At 57.7% G+C, this 22,565-nt stretch overlaps 1 protein-coding gene across 3 annotated transcripts; it reads right to left on the reverse strand.

Moving 5' to 3' along the window:
- Window positions 1-5,534: 5,534 nt before the first annotated feature.
- OCEL1 (occludin/ELL domain containing 1) lies at window positions 5,535-14,737 on the reverse strand. Of its 3 annotated transcripts, none has more exons than XM_034755510.1 (6): window positions 14,627-14,737; window positions 10,667-11,876; window positions 9,388-9,581; window positions 8,666-8,837; window positions 7,255-7,305; window positions 5,535-6,584 (listed from the first exon to the last, which is right to left on the reverse strand). In XM_034755510.1, exons 2-6 carry the CDS (start codon window positions 11,783-11,785, stop codon window positions 6,465-6,467), a joined length of 1,656 nt encoding a protein of 551 aa, XP_034611401.1. In that variant the 5' UTR covers window positions 11,786-11,876; window positions 14,627-14,737; the 3' UTR covers window positions 5,535-6,464. The 3 variants fall into 3 exon arrangements, with proteins under 3 accessions (XP_034611401.1, XP_034611400.1, XP_034611402.1); XM_034755509.1 differs by having other exon boundaries at window positions 14,567-14,731; XM_034755511.1 differs by lacking the exons at window positions 5,535-6,584; window positions 7,255-7,305 and adding an exon at window positions 7,314-7,552 and having other exon boundaries at window positions 14,567-14,734.
- Between the last annotated feature and the right edge of the window lie 7,828 nt (window positions 14,738-22,565).

Below are 22,565 nucleotides of genomic sequence, written 5' to 3' on the forward strand. Positions count from 1 at the left end.
AGCCCTGACACTGGGGGTGTAATTCCCATTGACTTTGGCCCTCCGCCTTGCAAAGGATTCTCCTAGCTGACCTTTAGGGACCCGTAACGTTTTTTTTTTTAAGACACATAAATGACTTAGGAGCCAAAGTCCCATTTTCAGAAGTCTCCAAAGTGCTGGGAATTGAGGGGCCTGGTTGATTTTCCAGGCGGCTTGGGCTCCTACGTCACATGGGGTCTGAGTTAAGTGGGGTGAGCAACCCCAAGGTTAGCCTAGCCCTGGTGTGGGCAGCCACACGGCAAAGCCCTGCCCAAGAGACTGTACCTCCTGGGTGCTGACTCACCCGGGTATGCAGCTAGGATGCCGCGGGCCCCATCGGTAAGCTGAGACGCAGAGTTTTTTCCCAGTGGATTGTGGGAGACTTTGTCTCTCCCTCTAGGCCAGAGGTGGGCAAACTACGGCCCCCGGGCCACATCCGTCCTGCGAGACCGTCCTGCCTGGCCCTTGAGCTCCCGGCCGGGGAGGCTAGCCCCCGGCCCCTCCCCTGCTGTTCCCCCCCCCAGCCTCAGCTCGCCGTGCCACCAGCGCTCTGGGCAGTGGAGCTGCGAGCTCCTGCTGCTCTGAGCAGCATGGTAAGGGGGCGGAGAGTGGGGGGGGGGGGTTGGAAAAGGGGCAGGGGGTCCTGGGGGGCAGTCAGGGGACAGGGAGAAGGGGGGGTTGGATTGGGCGGAGGTTCTGGTGGGGGCGGTCAGGGGATGGAAACAGGGGGGTTGGATAGGCATGGGAGTCCAGGGGGACCTGTCAGTGGGTAGGAGTGTGGATAAGGGTCGGGGCAGTCAGGGGACAGGGAGTGGGGGGGGGGGTTGGACAGGGGGTGGGGGGGTCCTGGGAGGGGGTGGTCAGGGGAGAAGCGGGGGGGGGGTGGGATGGGACGGGGGTTTGAGGGGGGCAGTCAGGGGGCGGGAAGTGGGAGGGGGCAGATAGGGGGTGGGGGCCAGGCTGTTTGGGGAGGCACAGCCTTCCCTACCCGGCCCTCCATACAGTTTCGGAACCCTGATGTGGCCCTCAGGCCAAAAAGTTTGCTCACCCCTGCTCTAGGCGCCTGGAGGGAATTGTGGGAAGGCTCTGGAGGACTGGCAGCATGGTGTCCGGGCAGGTTACCAGCTCACGTGTAAGCACTGCACCCTAGAGGAACCAGCTAGCCCAGGGCGAAAGCATCACTAAACTCGGGTTCTGAGGGTTTGTGTGTGGACGGGAGCTGGGTTAGGGGCAACCCCTGAGCAAGATCCTGAGTAAATTTTGCAATGAAGACAGATCCTTAGACAATATCAACCAATTCAGCTGCATTTTTATTTAAACACCCTACAACATTTACTCACTGAATTTACTCACATTGCTTCAACCAAATAATGCAAAAGATTATAAAACCCCGCCATTAACTGAACGAAAGTAATTTTGCTCAAACGCTTTGGTAACAAAATGCAAACCCTCAACCCCCCAGATTATATGTTTCTAAGAGAGATTATTTCTGCATGTTCCTATGCTATGGTGCCGGGACAAGTACCTTAGCAGACAGACATGCCTTTCTATTGTGCCGTGGTATGCGGTCTGCCTTACATTCGGAGATTTCAGTCAATCGGTTTTTCCCTATGTCTCCCCTACCCCCGTGCCCTGTTCTGTGCAGTAACAACACTGCTGAGGGCTTCAAAGCATTTCCCAAGCATTGATTAATAACGGGCCAAACAACGGAGGCTCAGACACAGAAATGGTTTTGTAAGATAAAAAGGCCCAACATTGCCGCTTCTGCACAAGTCATTTTGGCCCAGAGAGAAGAATTACTGTGTTACAGTTATCCGGCAAAGGGGGAATTTCACGTATTTACATTTCCAGCTTCTCTGTGAGGCAGGGAAATGCCATTATCGCCATGGAGAACAAAGGCAGCCCAGAGAAACTGAGTCACTTACTCAAAGGGAGTCGCGGCCAGGGCAGGGGATTGAACCCTGGCCTCCCAGGGAATGTCTACACTGCAAAAGACCCACGGCTGGTCCGGAGAGCTGACTCAAGCTCACCAGGCTTGGATTGCGGGGCTATAAAACTGCCGTGTAGCCGTCAGGCTGGCGCCCCGGTTCAGAGCCCCCACAAGCGAGGGTCATTAATACACGGAAGACCTGGCTGCCAAGAATAATTACCCCAGGGATGAATTCGCTGTGCTATATTTAAAGGGCTACATAAAAGGAAGAGGCATGTTTACTTATTTGACCCCCTACAATTTTGGGGTAGCCACGTTTTAAATGCTCTTTTCTGCCCCTGCATTCCGGAGTCGCGCCCCCACAAAGCGCCCTTTGGGTCGGTTCGGCAGGCTCCGACTCGCAATGTACAATTTGTTCGCTGGACACAGGCCCACGGGTTCCCACAGGAGCGGCCTGTTCTGCCCCTCACCCAACTTTTAATAACAGGCCTTTATATTTTGGTACAGGCTCAGCTAACGAGAGCTTTGCCACTGCGCTTCGTTGTTCTCCCCGTAGTGCTGGAGGGGCAGAGAACACAGGGACGAGCAAACAAACCTCCTAAGAATTCTTCTAAGCCTCACCTTGGAGTTTGGGATCGCTAGGAACGTGCAGGGTCAGTGATCCCTGCTGAATCCAGCCGTCCTGAACCGCTGGAGACAGGATGGGAATGTTCAGCTGCGGCCTCCACTCTGGTTGCAACAGTTTCTGCCAACGCCACCTCCTCTCTCATTTCACCTGATTAATAAGTCTCTGTCTTCCCAGGCCTGCAGCTGGGAAGCACACGGCAACGCAGGACAGGGCAGGGTTTGCTCACTACACGCCCCTCGTGGGTCTCCACCCGCCTGTCCCGGCACTAGCAAATCGTACACTCCCCTCACACACGCTGTGCTCTAGTCAGTCCTTAAAAAAAAAATCCCCAGTGTTTTTCTTTCCCCAAGAGAGCCCGCGATAAGGTTGGTGCTGTGTTCTCGCTGCCAAACCTCCTTTCTTTGGCCAGGATTCAAGTTTCAAAGACAACAAAAGCTCCCAGTGCTTCTAAAAGCTGCAGTTCCAGTTTGATCCCAGACCCCAGAAAGAATTTCCAGACCCGGTGAGGTTGACTCCGACGCCTAAGCCCTTTCTGCAAAGATTTTGCAACTCCACCTTTTTTCTTAACCGGGTTCTTTGAATTGCCCAAGATTTTTGTTTAACAAACACCTTGCTTTATTCAATAAAGCCAGTTAAGCTTGTTTTCATTTCCTTCCTAGCTTTGTTACTCTAGAAATAAACAAGAAAACCCAAGAGCCCCTGTAAAAACCCCTTAACAAACAACTAGGATTTAATTTTTGAAGGAAGCGGCTGGTAAATATCCAAGCTGTTCTGCATCCAAAGCGAGCTCTCGGAGACAGAGCTGTGTGAATTCAGTCAGCTGACCTCACGAGAAGAATTTTTCTAGGCTAGCTAGCATCCCTTACCATTGCTCCATCGAGGTCAGTGGGGCCAGACCCATAGCTGGCTGCAGGTTTATTGACACCAGCTGGGAATCTGGCCCCCTTAAGTTCAACAGAGCTTTAGACGATCCTGAAATGTACTGAAGCAAAAATAACGGAGCAGCTCTCCCCCGTGAAGTGATCAATACACCCACTGCCTTACCTTGGTTTGCAGCTATCTGCGGTGCCAGCTGCGCTGGTCTCTGGCGCGTAGGATTATTGGGAAATGTGCCGTTAATCAGCCTGGTGCTGTCTGGAGATGGGCCCCTGGCTCAGGGCTCCATTCCTGGAGCCACTGCCTTGAGAAGGGGGTTGGCTGGGTTTCCTTTAAAAGCAGCTACCTGGGTCCCCTCTGTTTTCCTCCCCTCTTTGTTCATCTTAAAATGGCAGCCCAGGGATTAATCATTACTAGGTGCACAGTCATTAAAAACAACCCGCCTGCCGCCTCCTCCCGCTGTGGCCAGGCCGAAGAGAAAGCTCGTAACTGCAGGAACCTGGCACAGTTGGAGTCAAAAACTTGGCAGCCGCAGACCTAGCGCTTAAATCTCAGCTCCCTGTTCCACCGTGGACAGAAATCGCCTCTGATCAAAGCGCCTTGCTGCGTGGCTGGTTCGACTTTAACCCCTTCCGCTGGTCCCGCACATGGACCGACGGGGGAGCAGACCCCAGGCAAGGGGGAGCTGCCTCTCCCTGACTCGGGCGGGCCTCAGAGGTCCCGCCGAGCCGCAAAGATCCCAGCCCGGCACTTGGATTTTACTCCTCTTTAAGTCTCGCTCCCTATGCGCACCCCTGCCCTTCATGAGTGCCATGAGTTTGTGGGGCCCTGGCCTTTGCAGTCAGAGGGTGTCTCCCCTGAACGGCCCACAGGGGTTGAGGTTAAACATGGGGCATGTTGGCAGGATCGGGGCCTTAACTAGCCCCGGATGCCTCGTTGTTTCCAATTTCTTGGAGGGTTTTTAAAACAAAAATAAAATAAAAAGCAGCTTTATAAGTGGAAAAAGAACCTACAGCCGGGTGTGTTGCAGTGACCGTGCGAATAGCAGGGCGGCTCCGCCCAGCTGTGCGCACCGGGATGGCTGTCAGTCAGGCCGCTCTAAAATTCTCCCTCTGCAGCTCGCTTCCAGCGCTGGTCACGAGTGCTAACAATCCCTGGCTGCACCAGGGTAGCTCATCATGGGTCTGTCTACACGGCATTGTGAACCCAGGTTTTTCCAAGCCCATTCCTGAGTGTCCGCACTGCATTGTAAACCTGAGTTTACAACTGCCGCGCCCGAGTCGCACAGCTGGGCTAACGGCTTGAGCGGCAGCCACACGGCAACACGACAGCTCGGACCCTAGTCAGGCTCCAATCCATCCCCCAGCAGGGTCCTAGGACCTGGGCCGTGAGTGTTTGCTGACCTGAGTCAGGCTGATGTGTGTAGCCAGAAGGCTCAAACCTGAATCAGCGCCTGGGCTTAGTGGGCAGTGTAGACACACCCCACGTCGTCTCACTCTGCTCCCTGTCGGCAACTGGTCTCTAGCGAGCTCCCAGAAAAGGGATTGGTTTCAAGTCTGTTGTCTCGTGTGTAAGCTCGCTGGGGCAGGACCGGCTTGTGGCTGTGTGTTTGTACACCACCAAGTGCCGTGGGGACCGGGACCCCGAGGCGCTACAGTAACACAGCCAACAGTCAGGTTTTGGGGGGGAAGAGTCACTTTGGTTGTGATTTCTCTCACCAAACCAGTTCCCCCCCCAACAGAACCGAGGATTGTGGGAGAAGGTGAAACCCTAATGACCATCAAGGGGGCGGCCCAGGAATCAAAGCTGGGACCTTCCCAGTAAGAGCACGAGCCGCTACAGCTTGAACGAAGGAAGTAAATCCCCCTGGGGGGGAGCAGTGGCAGAATCACGTCCTCTGGGGGAAGGGGTGTGTGTGTGTCTCAGGATTCACGGTGAGCAGAGAGCTTCACTAATCTCCCACGTGATGCTGCTATGACCCACGGTGCAAGAGCATCACCCTCCTCCCGCACCCCCCTTCAGGGACCCTCTCCAGGGGAATTCCAGCGCAGGGCAGGGCTGATCCTGCTGGCTCCAGGGATTTCACACACCGACGGCCAGGTGTCTTTTATTCAAAGGCGAAGCCATCGCTCCTTACAGACAGTTACGGGCACCCCCCAAAGCTCAGGTTTGCTGCACAGATGAACGCTGCCCCCCTCCTCCCATGGCTGCTTTGCAGACAGAGTAAGTGAGCGTGGCGATGAAGTCATGCGCGTAAGAGGCAATCTCTGGCCTGGCTCCCAGGGCTCCAGGAGTCAGGGTCCCAGTCTTGCCCCCGCTGAAGTCAACGACCTGATTCAGACCAGTGCAAGTCCACTGTCTTCAGTGCCGTGACTCCCGCGTTTACACCAGCGTGAAATGAGCACAGAGCCAGGCCCGGGGGTGTTTTATCCCCCGTCACACCAGCTCCCTTCAGCCAGAAGTGTTGTCCAGTTTCACAGCTTCTCCACAGGGTCTGGACGCTGCTGGCTGGAGCAGATGCGCGGCCCACCCCAGTTACCTATTCCTGTGAGCAGGAGCGATGCACCACTCCCCGCCCCGCCTGGGGCCCCAGTCCTCCCACCCCCAGCTTCAGTCCCACCTGGAGAGTGCACATCAGCACTGCTGGTTCGGGGGCAGCACGAGGCAGGGATGGTGCCTGACCCACACGTGACCCAGCTAGGGTGTGTTATGCACAGGAGCCACAAGGCACAAGCACCCCCATAGGTGCAGGAACTAGGGGGCAGCCGCACCCCCTGGCTTGGAGTGCTTTCCATCATATACAGGGTTTACAGTTTGGGTCCATGGCGCTCAGCCCCCCCACTATACAAATTGTTCCAGCCCCCCTGAGCAGTCCCCAGTGTCCTGTATCCTGCTCTTTTTCTGGCCAAGGTCCCCCAGACATCGGCAAGCCCCAGAGCAATTCAGGGCTGGGGGCCGGGGTGTTGGGGACCAGCCCAGGGGCGGCATGGTACCACTCCCCAGGTGCCAGGCTCAGAAGTACATGGAGCCCTCCTTGGCCGTCCGGTCGTACTCCTGGATCTGTGCCTTGATGTGCGCGAGCTTCTTCTTCAGGTAGTCGCAGCGCTCCTGCTTCTCCAGGAAGGCGGGGTCCTGCAAGGACAGGAGGACGGGTCCTTTGTCAGCATCACCACCGCTGGATCTGGGCGTCACCCCCGTCCTCCCCCCCCCAAACCGGGGAACAGGGTCTCCAGGAGGATCCGGGATTTGCCCCGCGCTCCCGACCCTGCGGAGAGCTGTGTCCCCACTGGCAGCGACCGGGCCAAGCGGAAAGGCAGGGAGCGCCCCCACCTGAGGACGTTCCTTTGCACGGGGCCCGAGCCCTCGGCTGGGAAGGCCAGAGCCGTTGCAGCCGCCCTGTTGTGAGCAGCCCCAGACAGGCCAGGATCGAGAGACGGCACAAGACCACGTCAGCCAGTCTAGGGACCCCAAGGGAATCACAGGTTCTAGCTGCATCCAGCAGCCTTCATAGAGAATCCCCGTTAGAGTCATTTGAACCCAGTCCTGGTTCTTCCATACCGCAGGGGCTCCACAGCCGCACGCGTGGGAACGCCCGAGAGCCCCCGATTGGCCAGAGGGGCCCTGCTTGTTTGGGAGAATTCTTTAGCCAGCAATGCCCCACGCACTGGTCAAATGGGGACGCGGGCTGGATACATCTACACAGACTTGCAATCACACCCGGTGATGGGGCGACCTCCAGGCCTACAGCGTTCCCCCTGAGCCGGTCTGCCTACTAGCCTCCCGCCCCTGGGCTTGTACTCACCCTCTTCTTCTTCTTGTATTCCTTCCAGATGTTGGAGACCCGGCTCTGTTCCTGCGGAGCAGAAAGCAGCGGGTGAAGGGGCCTGGCCGAGCTCTGCCGGGCAGCCGCGGGGAGCAGCCCCTGCAAGCCTGGGTCAGCAGCAGAGCTGGCGGGAAGCGGAAATTCCTTTGGCCAGAAGATTTGGAAACATTTTTCTGTTTGGAATTGGCACCTTTCGATTCTGGCGAGTCAGCGACTGGGACCCTGGAATGCTGCAGCCAGCTCCAGTAACCAGACAGCCAGGGACTCCAGCAACCCTCTGGGAACAGAGGGAGGACATTAGCCCCCCTTCAGCTGGGCGTCCGGCAGGATAACTTTGACAAGGGCCTGGCTGGGAAATGCTGCTGCTCTTTTGATCTGCCAGCCGGGATCTCAGATCCCGGAAAACCAGGAACTGCCCCGAACAAGCCTCTGTGTCTTAGGAGTATAGCTAGTAGAGAATGACTCAGGGAAAGCATCAAGGTGTCCAGTGGCACCTTAAAGACTAACAGATTTATTTGGACATAAGCTTTCGTGGGTAAAAAACCCACTTCTTCAGATGCATGGAGTGAACGTTACAGATGCAGGCGTTCTATTTTATATCAGGGAAAGCATGTGTGTGTGTGGGGAGGGGAGACACTGAATCAAGGTTTGGTTTATCACTGCTAAAAGAAAGTGTGAGAAGAAATTCCTGACTGGAGTAGGCCCCAGAAGGTCAGACTCTCTCATTAGCAATGTCACGCACGCACCTGCACCCATGCACGCACCAAGCCGGCGTGTGGTAAATAACCAGACCTGCAAAGCCCGGAGTTGGCTTGGATCCCAGCACAAAGAGCAGACGACCAGCTTCCCCTTCCCTCAATCAGCCCTGGGCGTCTGCTCCGAGTATAAATGAAACCAGCAGGAGCAATGTCGGTTCATGGGCCACAAGGGTTTGACTTGAACTGGCTTCCTCAAGGAAGCACCAGCGGAACCCGACGTTTCCGGACAGCTCTGTCACAAGAGCGGCAGCGGCTCCTTTGTTGTTCCTGGCGGGCGGCTCAGTCGACCCTCTGCTGCTTCTAGCCTGACTCCGGTACCAGTCTATGGCTTGGGCCAAATTGTTCTACCTGCTTCTGCTCCTGGTGGGTGCCCTACCTGTCTCCACAGCCCCTCCAGCCCTGGTCCTCTTTGCCAGCACTGCGAGACAGGGGCCAACTAGTTCCAGTGGGTTTTTTGTGGGCTGTTCCTGGCCTAGTAGGAAATCAGCTGAGACCCGTCAATTCATTCCACCAAACATTCCCCACTGCTGAGCCAGGCAGGAGAGGAAGCCGTCCCCGAGTGGTGAGAGGCCCCACATCCCAAGCCCCGCTCCAGCCTGCCCGTGCCATGCCCCCTCTGCTTAGCAACTGACCTTCTTGCTGGGCGTGCGATGCGGCAGCCGGCTCATCATGGCGTCCAGCTCCTTGAACTTCTGCAGCGCCGCATGGACCTCGTGGTAGAGCTCCTTGTACTCCGCGTACTGGTCGTTGAAGACGGCCTTGTACTTCTCTCTCTCCTCGGGGCAGCAGATCCCTGGGTACTTCCTACCCAGCCCCAAGAGATTCACAGGGGGGGAAAAGGACTCTGAGATAGGTGGCAAGGGATGGATCCGCGAATGGAGGGAAAATGATAACCCGGGAGGCGGGAGGAAACCGGGGACTTATTAGGAAGGAAAATACCTGCAGAGCTGGGTGGGTGCTCAGATATTATGTGTATTATAGTCGTCTCTAGAGGCTCAGGGCCCCACTGCGTCAGGAGCTGCCAGGAGAGACCCTGCCCCAAAGAGCTCAGAGTCTATGTAGACACAGGAAGGCCATTCTCCCACTGGGGAATTGAGGCCCAGAGAGATGCAGTGACTTGCTCAAGGTCCCCTGGAGAGCCTGGGACAGAGGCAGGCATTGAACCCAGGTCACTTGGATCCCAGTCCGATGCCTTAGCTGCCGGGATGGAGAGTGCTGCATAAAGCCAGTGCAGGCTTTTCAGCCCCCCACCCTCCTGCTAATGACCCACCAGCACACAGCCCTGAGCCCGCCTTCGCCCGCTCCCGCAGCTGGGGACATGGACGGGGCGGGGGGGGGACGGGTTGTTACTTACACAACATAGTCGGGGACGATGTGCGGCTTTGGGGTGTGCCCTGTTGGGATGGAGCAACTCAAGGCCCTCGATGCCTCGCCCTTCTCGGAGAACCCCAGCTGTTTGGTGACCTTCCCTGGGAGGCTCCCGGATGGCATCACCTCATCCTGGAAGAAGATCCGCTTGGGTCTGGCTTGCAGGAGGACGGGATTGTGCTTAAAGAGACACAGGGGCGTGAGGCTCAGCAGCAAAGCGACAACCCACATGGGCCTCGAAGAGTGAGCTCCGAGAGCCTGGGTGAACACCCCACCTCCTCGAGAGCAGCCTCCAATCTCTAGGCATGGCCTAGCCACTGGAGGGAGACACTGCCTCAGGGAGGGTTAGGCAAGCCCCAACCCCCCAGCCCCATGCAACGGGCGAGGGCACACAGGGGGTGTGATTGTAGCACCTGTAGATACAGAGATCAGCGCTAGCTGGGTAACCATAGCAGCACGCCCAGGACCTTGGGTAGGTACCTGAGCTAGTACGTCTGCAGGAGCGGCAGTCACACGTCCTGACGGCTGGGCAGAAATACCCCGAGAGAGGGAGGTTACTGCCGCCCAGAGCCAGCGAGCTGTCAGCCGCACAGTCTGAGTGATGGCTGTCTCTGACGCAGCCCGGGCTGGGGACGGGCGGCTGGGCTGGCTGGAGGCTCCAGAAGGATGATTTGTGCATCTCTGGAAGGCTTCGGTTCGTGGATCCCCACTGGGATCCCACTGCATGGAACCATTTCCTGTTCCTACGGAGTTAATCCCGGAGCCAATATAACCGCCCCTGTCTGCAGCTCGGGGTTTGCTCCAACCTTTCTAGGACTCTCCGCCACAGGCTTACCCCCACACAAGGCAACCGCGCATGGGGCTAGGGGTATAGGGCCAGGTTACTCACAGCCCTGGCACCCTTTGATACCAGATAGCCAGGCATGAGCCCCCCGGGGGAGCTCCCCAGCACAACGAGCTCCCTGGCAGGCCTGGGTGGAGGGGGGAGCAGTGGGGAGGCTGCAGGAGGGAGGGGGCGTGTCAAAAGGAGGAGCGGGTGTGGCTTAGGTGGGCCTGCATTCTGCCTCCCGGCAATGCCCCATAAGAGCCTTTGACGCATGAGTGCAACCCGGCCCCTGTAGCCCTGGAACTGAGGAGGTGCCTGCATGGGGCGAATCCTTCCCAGAGCCAAGAGAAGGCGCCGGGCCTTGGGGACAGGGAAGGGGGCAGAAGCGCTAGGAAGCTGCCCTCCTGCTCTGGGGCACGCATCCCGGGGGAGGACTCACTAGCACTTCAAAGGCCTCCCGCTGCTTCCTCGCCATCTCGTGCCTCCACATCTTCAGACACACCAGCGCCCCGGCCAGGTAGAGCAGGGTGGTGATGAAGAGGAAGGTGAGAGCTGCCACCTGGCCCCCTTCCACTCGGCAGAAGGCGGCTATGAGTGGGTTGCTGGCGAACAGGGAGTAGCAGAGGCCGCCGCGGTTCACGTCGTTGACGTAGGCGATGGCCGCCCCCATGTAGAGGAGGAACATGATGATGTTGAGGGCGAACTCCGTCAGGGGCCACCAGTGGGAGTCTAGGAGGATGGTCCTATAGTACATGGTGACCCCCAACCCCAAGAGGATCACCGTGACCAGCCACGCCAGGCTGGCCACCACCAGCACAAAGGGGGTCATGGGGCCGTAATAATTGTACCCATAGCCTCCCCCCAAAAGGCCGTCTGACAGCAGGTTCCCGCCGTACAGGTTGTACCACTGGTAGTCCTTCTGGATGTAGGCACAGACACAGGCAAAGACCATGCCGCCAAAGAGCAGCTCCAGCCCGGCCATCAGCCTGAGCAAGCCTGGCCAGGACTTCATGTAGGAGTACTTGAGGTTGTAGGCCTCCAGCTTCTCCTCGTAGCTCGGCAAGGCGGGTTGGCCCTGCTGGCTCTTGGGGGGAGACATCTCTGTCTCCTGGTGACACTCAGAGGGGCTGGACCAGGAGGGTTCCTGGAAACCGCTGCTGGAGCTGCCCTCGCGGACTGGCCCGTGGCGATCTAACAATGGACTTACGGGTGGGGAGCACTGGGCGGCGGCGTAGGCCAGCGGCAGGAACGGCTCGGGCTCTCGCCTCCATCTTTGGAAAAAGTTCTTCCACGACCGCGGGATAAAACGCCTGACGGGCTTCAAGGGAGAGGCCTCTTGGTTCTCCGAGCTGCGGGGAACGTCCCCGACGGGCGGCTGGGGAGGCTCATGGGCGGAGGACTCGAAAGAGTCAGACAAGTCGCTCTTGCTGGGGTAGGACCTGCCGGATGCTCTGGTCCAGGCTTGTGAGGGCCACATTTGCCAGGAGGAGTTTAGCGGGTCTCCGTCCGACTCCACGATGGGCCGCCTCTTCTCCCTAGAGGAGGTAGAATTTGCCATGTGTCCAAGGAGTCACAGCATTTCAGTCTCTAGTCTCATCAGCACCACTGGGACTGTGGGGAGCTCTCCTCTCTGCGGTCTGGCTGGGCTCCTGTTGGAGTGGGAGGGAAGAAACAGGACAGGTGAACGCTGAGGTTCATGGGCTCTTTGCTACAAGCCCATTTGTTTATTCATTACATCAGCAAATCAGATTCCCTTGGTGAGAGTTGGCATCGTGCTCTCTCGTCCCACTCTCCATTCCCGAGCAGCTGCAGTGGCCTCCTGGTCCTATGACGGGCAGTGTGGTCTAGTGGCTAATGGCCAGGAGACCTGCGCTCATGTCCCAGCCCTGCCCATGGACCTTGGGTAAGTCACTGCCCATCTGTGTGCTTCGCTAGCCGCCTCGTCTGGTTAGTCTGAGCCCTTCAAGGCAGGGACTGTCTCACGCTGGGTATGTACAACGCAACGGGGCTGTGGTCTTGGTGTGCACCTTAGAGGGGTTCCAGAGCAGGGCTTTGAACCCAGCAACGCCCATGCTCAGACCACGAATTCCTCTCCTATGGCGTTGCCTTGGGCCTGCGGCTCGTCCCCCATCGGTCACTGCTGATTGATAAATGTTCAGCACCAAGGGAACAATCTGAACATAAAGAACGTAAGAATGGCCACGCTGGGTCAGACTAATGGTCCATCTAGCCCAGTATCCTGTCTTCCGACAGTGGCCAGTGCCAGGTGCCCGAGAGGGAATGAACAGAACAGGGAATCATCAAGTGATCTATCCCGTCACCCATTCCCAGCTTCTGGTAAACAGATACTAGAGACACCATCCCTGCCCATCCTGGCCAATAGCCACTGACGGACCTGTCCTCCATGAACTTATCTAGTGCTTTTTTGATTGGCTTATGGTGACGTCACCACCACTCTTACACTCCAATTCTTCCCCATCCGTAGGAATCCGCACCGGTAACCAGCCCCTTCGGCTTGGGTGCCCCGGGCACCCACCCCATTAACGCCACTCGAGGCTGGGCTATAACGGGGCAGCCTGTCAGGCCTTATCGTTGACTAGAGAGAGAATTTCTTGGCTGTTTGGGATTGTTCTCAGCTCATCGCCCAAGCCTCAGGGGCCGCACAATCTCTGTTGGACGTGAAAAGCAATTGGAGGAGTTCTGGGCTGGCACAGCCAACCTTCTTCCCATGCAAACAGCCACGCCGACCGGCGGCTTTCACTGGCTGTTTTGCTGCTCACCTGACACCGCCGAGCGCATCCGGTTCAGAAATAACAGCAGCAGCCAACAAAAGAAAGGCCGCCACGTCTAAGGAGAGTCCTCTCCCCTTCTCCAGACTGCTCGGGCTTTTTCATTTCTCACCCACCGTGGGCCCCTGGCTCCGTAGCCCCTCCATAAAACCTGGGTTCTACTCAGGGGCGTCGCCGGCTGGTTCTGGGGTGGGGATGTGGCTTTTCCCTTTGTACCAGAACAGCCACCCAGGTAAGGTGGGGTCCACAGAACCATGTTTACTAAGGACACACAACATGCAAGGACGGATTACATCACACTGCCGGCCCGGCTGCCTTCTAAAACATGGTGAGCACCACTAGCTGGCTCACGAATGAGTTAAAGGGATACGACCCTCTGCACTCACCTGACTAATGCCACCTGCAGTGCAGGGCTAACATCACGGGGGGGCCGATCAGCACCCCATGGAAAAAGACACTAACAATTGAAGTTAGTGTGTGAAATGTGGAGGGAACAACGCCTTTGGCTGGGTTGGGGGATTGACCTGGGGGAACTAACAGCGTGAGCAGCTATTTGTTGAGCTGAAGGACGGGTCCATCTGCCCAGGGAGACTTTGTTCATTCGGAGGGCACAGCGAGACGGACTCCAGAAGAAGTTTGGAGCTCCTGTTTTCTATCTCTAGAGGGCCTGGGGGCGTTCACACTAGGGCTGGCTGGAAAACAAGTATTCTTGGGTTTTGTTCCAGATTGGAAAACCCCCTCAAGAGCTTTGGAAATTTTTCATCCACCCCCCCCCAACCACCCCCACATACATGAGAGTGAGTGAGACACCCTCCCTCCACCCCCAGAATAGCCCAGTGGCCCAGGCCCTCACACGGGTGAGCCAGGTTCAAGTCCCCACTCTGCCTGATTTGGAGTAAGGACTTGAGCGTCCCCCTCTGTCATCCCAGGTGAGCCCCGGCCCCTTGGCTGTCCCAGACCTGAGACGCCTTCCTGATGAACGGGCCGTCCGAGCCAACGCCTTCCCACCAGACGTTTCTGTTTTGATGAATTGGTATTTTTAAGTGGAAAAAAACATTTTATTGAAAAATTCCCACCCGGCCCTAACGAGCGGGGAATCTCGTCAGTTTCTCTAGGCAAAGCCAGCCACAGCGGCGCCGCCGCCCTGCCTTACCCTGGAGCACACAAAGTCCAGCAGGGAGCCGCACACCCCCTCTGGCCTGGGGCTCCGCTGCCCTGGGGATTCTCGCATTGGTGTGGCTGCGCTGTACCAGCGGAGAGCAGGGCTTGTGCCCGTGGGACCTACCCCGGCCACACCACTGCAGGCCCCATGTTACACGCCCGGGGCCCACTTCTGCTTCCAGCGCGAATCAGCAGCAGCGGCGCTGCAGTCAGCGGAGTCGGACTGGGGGAGACGGTTGGGAGCCGGGGCAGGACCAGTTTGTAGGATCTGCACCAGCGGCAGGGGATCTTAGGCCACTCCAGCCTTCCCAGCGTGGCCACTGACTGTGCCTACGCTCAAGAGGGGAGGGCCCCCAGGATTTCCAACAGAAAACGGTGTGAGCCATTACCTGCCCTTCCCTTGCGGGGACACGGGCTGCGGGGTACATGGGTTCATGGCTGATCCTCACCCTCCTGCTGTCATCCCGGCAAAGTCGGGGTGTTGTGAAGGCGTCCGGCCCAGCTGCTCCCCGTGGTGCGCTATTAGCCTCCAATGTAAAACAATGAGTTAAACATTAACTGTGCCCAGCCGCCAGGCAGCCCCGTGTGCAGAGCTGGGGCTCTTGTGTGGCCGGATGATAAGCTCCACCCCTGGGGGGGAGTTCCAATGGTGTGCTCCCCCCCATGCGCCTGGCTTTCCTGCCCATCAGCCAAGCCTTCCTGGTGGCGGGGACAGGGCTACTACCAGCAAAAATAAAATCTGCGAGAGCTCTGTGCCTGCCAACAGACACCGTGGATTCCTACTGACCCCCCGACGGTTGGGTTGCCAACAGGATTCGAGCCTTTCAGCTTCAGCAGCCCAGTACAGACCCCTCTCCCACTGGAGCTAAAGGAGTAACTCCATGAACTGGCAGCGGTAGTAGGCTAGCACTGGGGAGGCCAATAGTACGGTTATGAACAGCATGAGGGTGATCACTGCCCCCTACTGGCTGGACTCAGCTGTGTACCATAGGCAGAATATTGCTAGCAGATAATGAAGATTTTCCTTTAAATCAAATGGTTGAGGCTGGGCCACTGGGGCAGAAGGATCGGCATCCACACGGCCTGAGGTCCAGCTCCGTCTCAGCACACCCTGCTGCACTATGGCTGAAGTGTTTCTCCAATCAATTAGGAGGGGCAGGATCATTCACCTTTCTGGGGCTGCGGCACGACCAGCCCCCTGCAGCTAATCAGATTTGGACTGGGCCAACACAGAAAAACATTTCCCGTTTGCTGGGTTGTTTTAAGCATGACACGTGGCACCTTTCTGGCTCTTTATCCCCCTGAACTAATCAGGCACGCCTAACCCCTTCCTTGCCACTGTTCTAGTCGCCCACCCCTTTGTTGCACTTAGTATCACTGAGTCTATAAACTTCTCTCTAGCCTGGGCAGGGTCCTAGCCTGGGGCTCACAGACAGATTTCAGGAGGCCATGACCACGCCCCGTTTCTTTAGGTGAGGCAGAGGGGTGGGGTGCAGGACCCACTTTTTTTCTGTTGTAATAGGAGGTCACAGCCAGCAGGAGGCACTGTGCTGACAGCTACTTAACTTACGACACTTCAAGTACCCTAGGCTATCACCGTGTGGGTCTTTGTCCCCCTCTGTTGGCTGCTCCACATACAGTCAGGGGCTGGGGGGAGACCCATGAGTCCTTCTGGCTGAACTGGGCCGATGGGATTCTAAGTGCCAAGCCCAGAAGCCACGGCAAAGCCACTCCGTGCCAGGGAGCGGGGTGCGTTAGCAAGAGAGACAGAGCAGCTTTCATCAGAGACACTGCAGGCACTGTGTCTGCATGAACCATTCACCCTCAGCCCCTTCTCTCGGGTCGGGTCGATTTTCCTCATTCCCCAGATAGGGAAACTGAGGCACGGAGCAGGGCTGTGACTTGATCGAGGTCCCAGCAAGAGGCAGTGGCAGAGCTGGGCCTGGAACGTAGGACTTACGTCCAAGTCCTCTGGGTTCTAACCACTAGACCCGCCCACCCCCACACTACGACACCACAAAGGACGATGGCAGAGGGTTTGCCGTACCCCGAAGCGGCCAACATAACAGCTAGAGATCAAATTAAGAGGCCTGGTTGGGGACGAGGGTGGGAAACTGAATTTTAAGAAGTTCAAGTCCTGTTAAATCTGGCGCATCCCAGGACAAGTAGCTCTGATGAGCTACAGCAGCTGATGGCTCTGGTCAAAGGGCATCTCTTTGCAGCAGCAGGCAGCAGGGGGCGCCCTCCCCCTACAGTTCACACTGGTCCCAAGTTATTTGTGAAGCGGAATAAAGGGGCGTCTTTGTCCATACAGCGCCCCCTGCCAGCCTCAGCCGGTGCCTGCAGAGAGCAGGTCAGGCCCAGGTAGGGCTGGGTCCGTCTTCCTCTCACAGGGCAGTGACACTGTCCACCCCTCCTCCACGGTGCTCCCAGCCTTGCTGGCCAGGTGAGCTCCGGACGAGTGGCGTTTTGTTTCTTGGTGCAGTTAGAGGTCAGGGGCTAAATGAGAAGACCGGGCGTGCCGCAGCCACCCAGCACCCGTCGTCCTTTGTTCCTAGCCCTGGCGCTTCAGGTCTGGATGGTCCAGAGATCGCAGCTCCCGGGTAGGGTCGGGTTTCAGGCTTATCATTATTACTGAGTCATTGTATTGCAATATCCCCAGGGCGTCCCAGTCACGGAGCAGCCCCCCGGTGCCCTAGGCGCTGAACGGACACGCCACAAAGAGACCGTCTCTGCCCCAAAGCGCTTCCAGTCTAAACCGGATTAGCTCAACAGTGCTCGGCCCCCAGTGCTCCCATTCTGACGTCCCTCAGACCCACCCTTGCTAGGAACAAGGCTCAGACAGGGTGAGAGGAAGATGGGGGGGGGTCTGCCAAGAGCAGCAGGGAGCTTCTTGTAGACACCCCGATAAATCCCTGGTGGGGTGCAGGGCCCTGCACGATCTTGTAGGGCTGCTCTTAGCCAGGCCGCCAATAAGAGCCCAGGAAACCCAGGGGGGCGTTTGTGGGGTCCCCCAGTGGGGTTTGCACTAATTTCACAGCCCCCCATGGTTTGGCTCCTACAACCCCCAAATCTCAAAGCAGAAACCGTCATTGTGGCTGTGAGCCACCTGCTCTTGGGCAACAGAAAACTGAGCGAGCCACACGCTGTTTCCACCCAGAAATCACAGTGCAGCCCCCCACTGCCTTGCACATCTGGATCCCAGGGCGGGAGGTGGTGTTCTCCCTACTTTAACAGTGGGGAAACCGAGGCACAGAGAGGGTGAAGGGAGTTGTTCAAGGTCACAAAGCGAATCTTGACTCCCAGTCCCTGCTCCTGGCTTCCCTGCTCTAACCACTAGGCTCCCCCTTTGTCTTCTGAGAGCCCAGACTAGAACCCCGGAGTCCTGATCCCCATCTGTCCCTGCTCTAGCCACCGGCCTAGACACCCTCCCTGTTTCATTGCAAAGGTTCCAGTTCCCCATTAGTGGTGCCCTACCACAGCATTCCTGGGTCACCCTCTCCCCCATGCCCTCCCACACAGACACCCCGGAGCTCGGCTGTGCATTTCTGCTAATGAAAATACGCCCGAGCCCCGCCCGAATCCAGCTGCTTGTGTCCAGCCAGCCTGGCATGTTTCACTGCACGCCAGGGGCAGGCGGGCTCTGGCAGCGGCTGGCCTGCGGCTGGCTCTGGGCTCTCGCTGGCCTGCTCCCAGCAGGGGCCTCGGTGTCTCTGGCTGGCAGGCAATGACCTGCCCAGCTCGCTGCTCATGGAGAGGCCTCTCCTCTCCGTCTGGTGGAAGCGCTAAGCACTCGATCCACTCCAAAGCTGCCCTGGGTGGCTTAGGGGGACACTGGGAGCTAGAGAGCCCCAAAGAACCACAGGGTCTGTCTGCGTCCAGCAGCCTCCCCAGAGAATCCCCCTTTACCATCACTTCACCCGCCCAGCTGAGCCAGAGGGGTCGGTTCACAGCCTCTCCAGCGAAACCCACGGGGCTCCCGGGCCTCACCAGCTGAGCCTATCCCGGGGGCGCTGTCTGAGGGTCAGAGTCGAGGAGACTGATCCAACTCCCTACCCCCACTTGGCGTCTGGGCTGATCGACACCAGCCGGGGATCTGGCCCGCTGACACCAGTGTTAAATGCTGGGCCCGCCAGGGAAAGCACGAGGTGCCCGTAGCTGACACTGACCCAAACCCAGCTGAGGGGGGGGGAGCCCTGTTCTGGGCTTGGCTCACTCAGATCATAAACACAGCCGCGGCCTTGGACTCCCCCCCCCCGCCCCCGCTGGTGCCCCCACAAGCCTGATTCACAGCCTGTCGCTATTCCAGCCCTGGGCTCCCCCATACACACAGCTCCGCTGGTGCCCCTCAATCCCAACGTGCAGCCCCCCGTCTCTGTAGTCGGTTCACACTGGACTGTATTTCGTCAGGGGGAGGCGGGGAACCAGCTTGGCACGTCCAGACGGGGCCTGTGCAGCGCAGTGGAGACGATTCCTTCCCCGGCGCCGGCTCTCAGCGAAGCCGAGGTGGCAGGTTGATGGATGAGGCCGGGGCAGCTCGCAGGCTGGATCTATAATGGGAAGGGGAAGCGCCGCGGCGTATTGATGCGTTCCTGGCCAAGCGGCAGAGAGTGATGGACGGGCTGGGCGTCCGTGGGCGAGGGGGATAGTTATCGAACAGCTGCCATTCCAGCCCTCAATTAACAGCTGAAGTTCATTTCACGCCTCACAAGGCGCTTGGCAGGAGGATTTTTCAAAAATAAAATCAAATCAAATAAAACCAGCCACAATGAACATCTCCCCCCCCCCCCAGGCTCACTGGGCACTGGGCAGGCATGGCCCTGGCTTAAGGGGGAAGGGTCGGAGCCTGAACCGCCTCTTGGCCTCCAGCCTCAGTCACCTGCTCTACCCCCCCCGCCCCGCCCCGAGCCCTGTGCATGGTGCAGCAGCAGGCTCTGTGGGGAGGGGGTTATTCCAGGGGGTTCGGTAGCTGAGTTGCCACTGGGATTTTAGGGTATTTTGCCTTATTGTCTCTATGCAAAGGACAAGATCGGGGAGAGGGACGTGAGTCTCATACAAGTCAGAGGGTTGGTTCAGATGGGAGTAGCCAATGGCTCAGGGGCAGATTCAGGGAGAGAACCCAGGGGTCCTGACTCCCTGCCCTCCCTACTCCAACCATGAGACCCCCTCAGCTTCACAGAGCTGAGGACAGAACCCAGGAGTCCTGGCTTTCAGCCACCCACAGCACTCAGCACTCCCCTCAAGCCCCTGGCTTGCTGGGTGTGAATCTAGTACCCCGGAAAGAGTCCATACTGATTCCCCTCGAACCAGACACGGCCAAGGGCAGATATTTGGGGCAAGGCTCTGGCTTGTTCTGCCCCCGCCTCCGGACTCTATGCCTGATGCTAATGGCCCAGATGCACCGGCCTGGCTCACAGCTCACCCTGCAGTGGTGCCAGGTCCCCTCCATACTCGTTGGTTGCCGGGTTCTGCGGAGGGCGTGGCTACTCACTGTGTGGTCCGATGTGATCCAGTCTCAGATCTCTGTGCTCCTTCCCCGCACTGCCCGGCGGGGCTCAGATTGCGGGGAGAGTCGGGCTGACACATGCTCCATTCCCAGCTCCGTTAGAGTCACTCACTCTGCATCAAAGCCCTTCGCTGGTTGTGATCCTACAGCCCTAAGGAATGCAAGCGAGAGGGGGCGAGCTCCTGCCTTTGCCAGCTGGAGCCGAGGGCACAATCTGCATCGCCATCCTCTGCCCGGTTGCAAAGTAAATTAGTTAATTAATCCATAAAGCCCTCTCAGGGAGGCAGGTGAGGCTTATCCCTGTGTGAGGGAGGGGGGAACTTGCACAGACAGGTGAAGTGACTTGCCCAGATTACAACAAGGAGAATGGAACCCAGGAGTCCTGATCCCTGCTCTACCTACTAGAGAATACTCCCTTCTAGAGCTGGGACCAGGAGTACAGATTCCCAGTCCCCCCCTGCTCTAACCACTAGACCCCACTCCTCTCCCAGAACCAGGGATAGAACCCAGGGGTCCTGGCTCCCCATTCCCCAGGGTGTTATGAACCAATCCTTCATCTCAGAGCCAGGACCAAGCCTGGCTCCTGCAGAATGCGATTGGACCAGTTGGAATTTGGCCGGGAGGCCAGAGGTCATGCCCCGACTCATTGGTAAAGTGCCAGGGGGTCTCTGGTGACTGCAAGAGCTCAGGAACTGTGCCGGTCGGAGCTAACACAAGGGAAGAGCGCCTCTTACTGAATCACCAACACCATCCCAGACAAATATTTCCTCCGGCCCTGCTCAGCTCAAGGGTGAGCATCCCCTCCAGTGGAGCTGGCCACTCAGCACGCTAAAGGAGAGCGACAGGCAGCAAGTCACCCCCACGGGACCTCAGCAGCTCCCGTGCTCCCCCTGGCCATGGAACCAGCCCAGGGACGCTGCCAATGCACTCAAGGCTGCTTGACTCCTCTGTGACCCAGGGCTGACGCTGGGCTCTTGGATCAACTCCAGCCCTGCTGCAGTCAGTCCCCAGAGATGTCTGTAGCTAAAGCAATTTGCACCAAGCTACAATCCAGCCCTGAGGACTTCGTGTGCCCCGTCCCTGCAGGTCACGGGACGATCAGTTTCCAAACCAAGGCCAAGACCCATGTGGGCGGCAGCCCCTAAATGCTGCTCCTACCAAAATCAACGGTAAAGCTCCTACTGGCTTCCACAGGATGCGTGATCTGGCCCAGCCACTGCTATCAAGCCTGCGGAATGAGCTGTAGGACCCTGACAGCCGCAATCCCAGGGGATTGAGCCGGGCAGCTCCAGAGCTCAAAGCACAAGGCAGTTCGCCAAGAGCCAACGTGCCCCAGCAGGGGCTGCCCAGACTCCGCGCTGTAGCTCGGGCCCAGAGGGGCGCCCAGAACGACAGCTGGGTGACGTCGTTCCACCGAAACTTTTTGTAGCCAAAAATGCAGGTTCGGCAACCCCAAAACCTCCCGTGAATTTGTGTCGCTTTCGCCGAACTGGCTCAGTCGGAAAAAACCCGCGACAAAAATCAAATCAAAACACTTTGTTGGACAGTTTCCATGTTTTAGCTCACTGTGTTTTCAAAAAAAGGACAAACTGCAGAAACGCTCAAACCGGAAACGAACCGTTTCCTTCGACCTGACACACATTTTTTTCCCCCAACTTGGATTTGCCCCACATTTCAAGAACGTTTGTTTTCGGTTCGACCCGGAACAGTTTTTTCCCTCCGGAATTGACAGTGAACCGAAAAATCCGTTACTGCCCCAGATCTCCCTGCTAGACACACTCACCAGTGAGTTACACACTAGCCAACCTTCTGGCTTTCCTTCAGCGCCGTAGCTGGCTCCCTCTGCAGGTCGTCTTCTAATCCAGGAACCCCCAACCAAGACTTCCCCAGAGCCCCAGAGATAACACGAATATCTCAGGACAAGCTGACATCGCAGGAGGAGAAAGAAGTAAACCGCTCGTCCAGTAAATATTACAGATCTCGCCACGCCGCATCCTGCGACAGTGCATACAAAACACTGGCCATACGCTGGACTCTTTCTTTCTTTATTTTTCCCTTAAAAAAAAAATTTCGATATTCCTAAGGAAAAGTCACAAAGGACCAGACCCCTCGCCCCCCGTCTCCCCGCCGCTCCTGCCAGGATCTGAAGTTTGGCTTCAAAGGAAAAGGGTTGATTTGAAAGTTCCCTGGATTCTGCCATCAGAACCCACATACTGGAGTGAAGCTGGAGGCCAGGGGACCGAGGCCCTGCACCGCTGTGCAACCATTTGCACCAGTGCAAAGCGGGCGTGAAACGCTGCTACTCTGACTCGGCAGCGTTTGACTTTGCACTGGTGCAAATGATGGTGCAAGGCGCGGAAATCTCTCCTTGCCAAACATTTAAAATTCCATTTACCATGGGGACCAGCCATGCCCCTCCCTCGGTAAATCACAATGGAACGGTCTGTTGCGCCAGGCACCCGCCTCAAAGAACGTTCAGTCACAGGCGGCCTGTGATTGGCTGAGCATCCCCTGTGTGTCTTAGGGGATTCAGGTAGCGCTGGGTTCAGACCATTCACAAAACCCAGGGAGGGGGGTGAGCAGCAGGATTGGGAGAACGGGGCCGTCGGTGTCACCCCAGGATATTCCCTTGTGTCAATGACCCTCCCCCACTAGGATTCGGATTAAAAACTCCACACCGTGCGTCTGATCTCTGGGAAGTCTGGCCTAGAGGATGAACTTGTCCACTGGGACAGAACCAGAACCCTGGCTTGGGCCTGTCCCTGCTCCCAGGCAGGTTCCTCCACCTGGGTTTTGATCCCCGGGACGGCGCCGTGTCCCCAGACCACGTCTCCCCTAAGGGACCAGGACAGGCACAGGTGGGAGCCTCCGGCTCAGCACCG

The sequence above is a fragment of the Trachemys scripta genome, chromosome 22, assembly GCF_013100865.1.
Source record: "Trachemys scripta elegans isolate TJP31775 chromosome 22, CAS_Tse_1.0, whole genome shotgun sequence".
Taxonomy (NCBI): Eukaryota; Metazoa; Chordata; order Testudines; family Emydidae; genus Trachemys; species Trachemys scripta.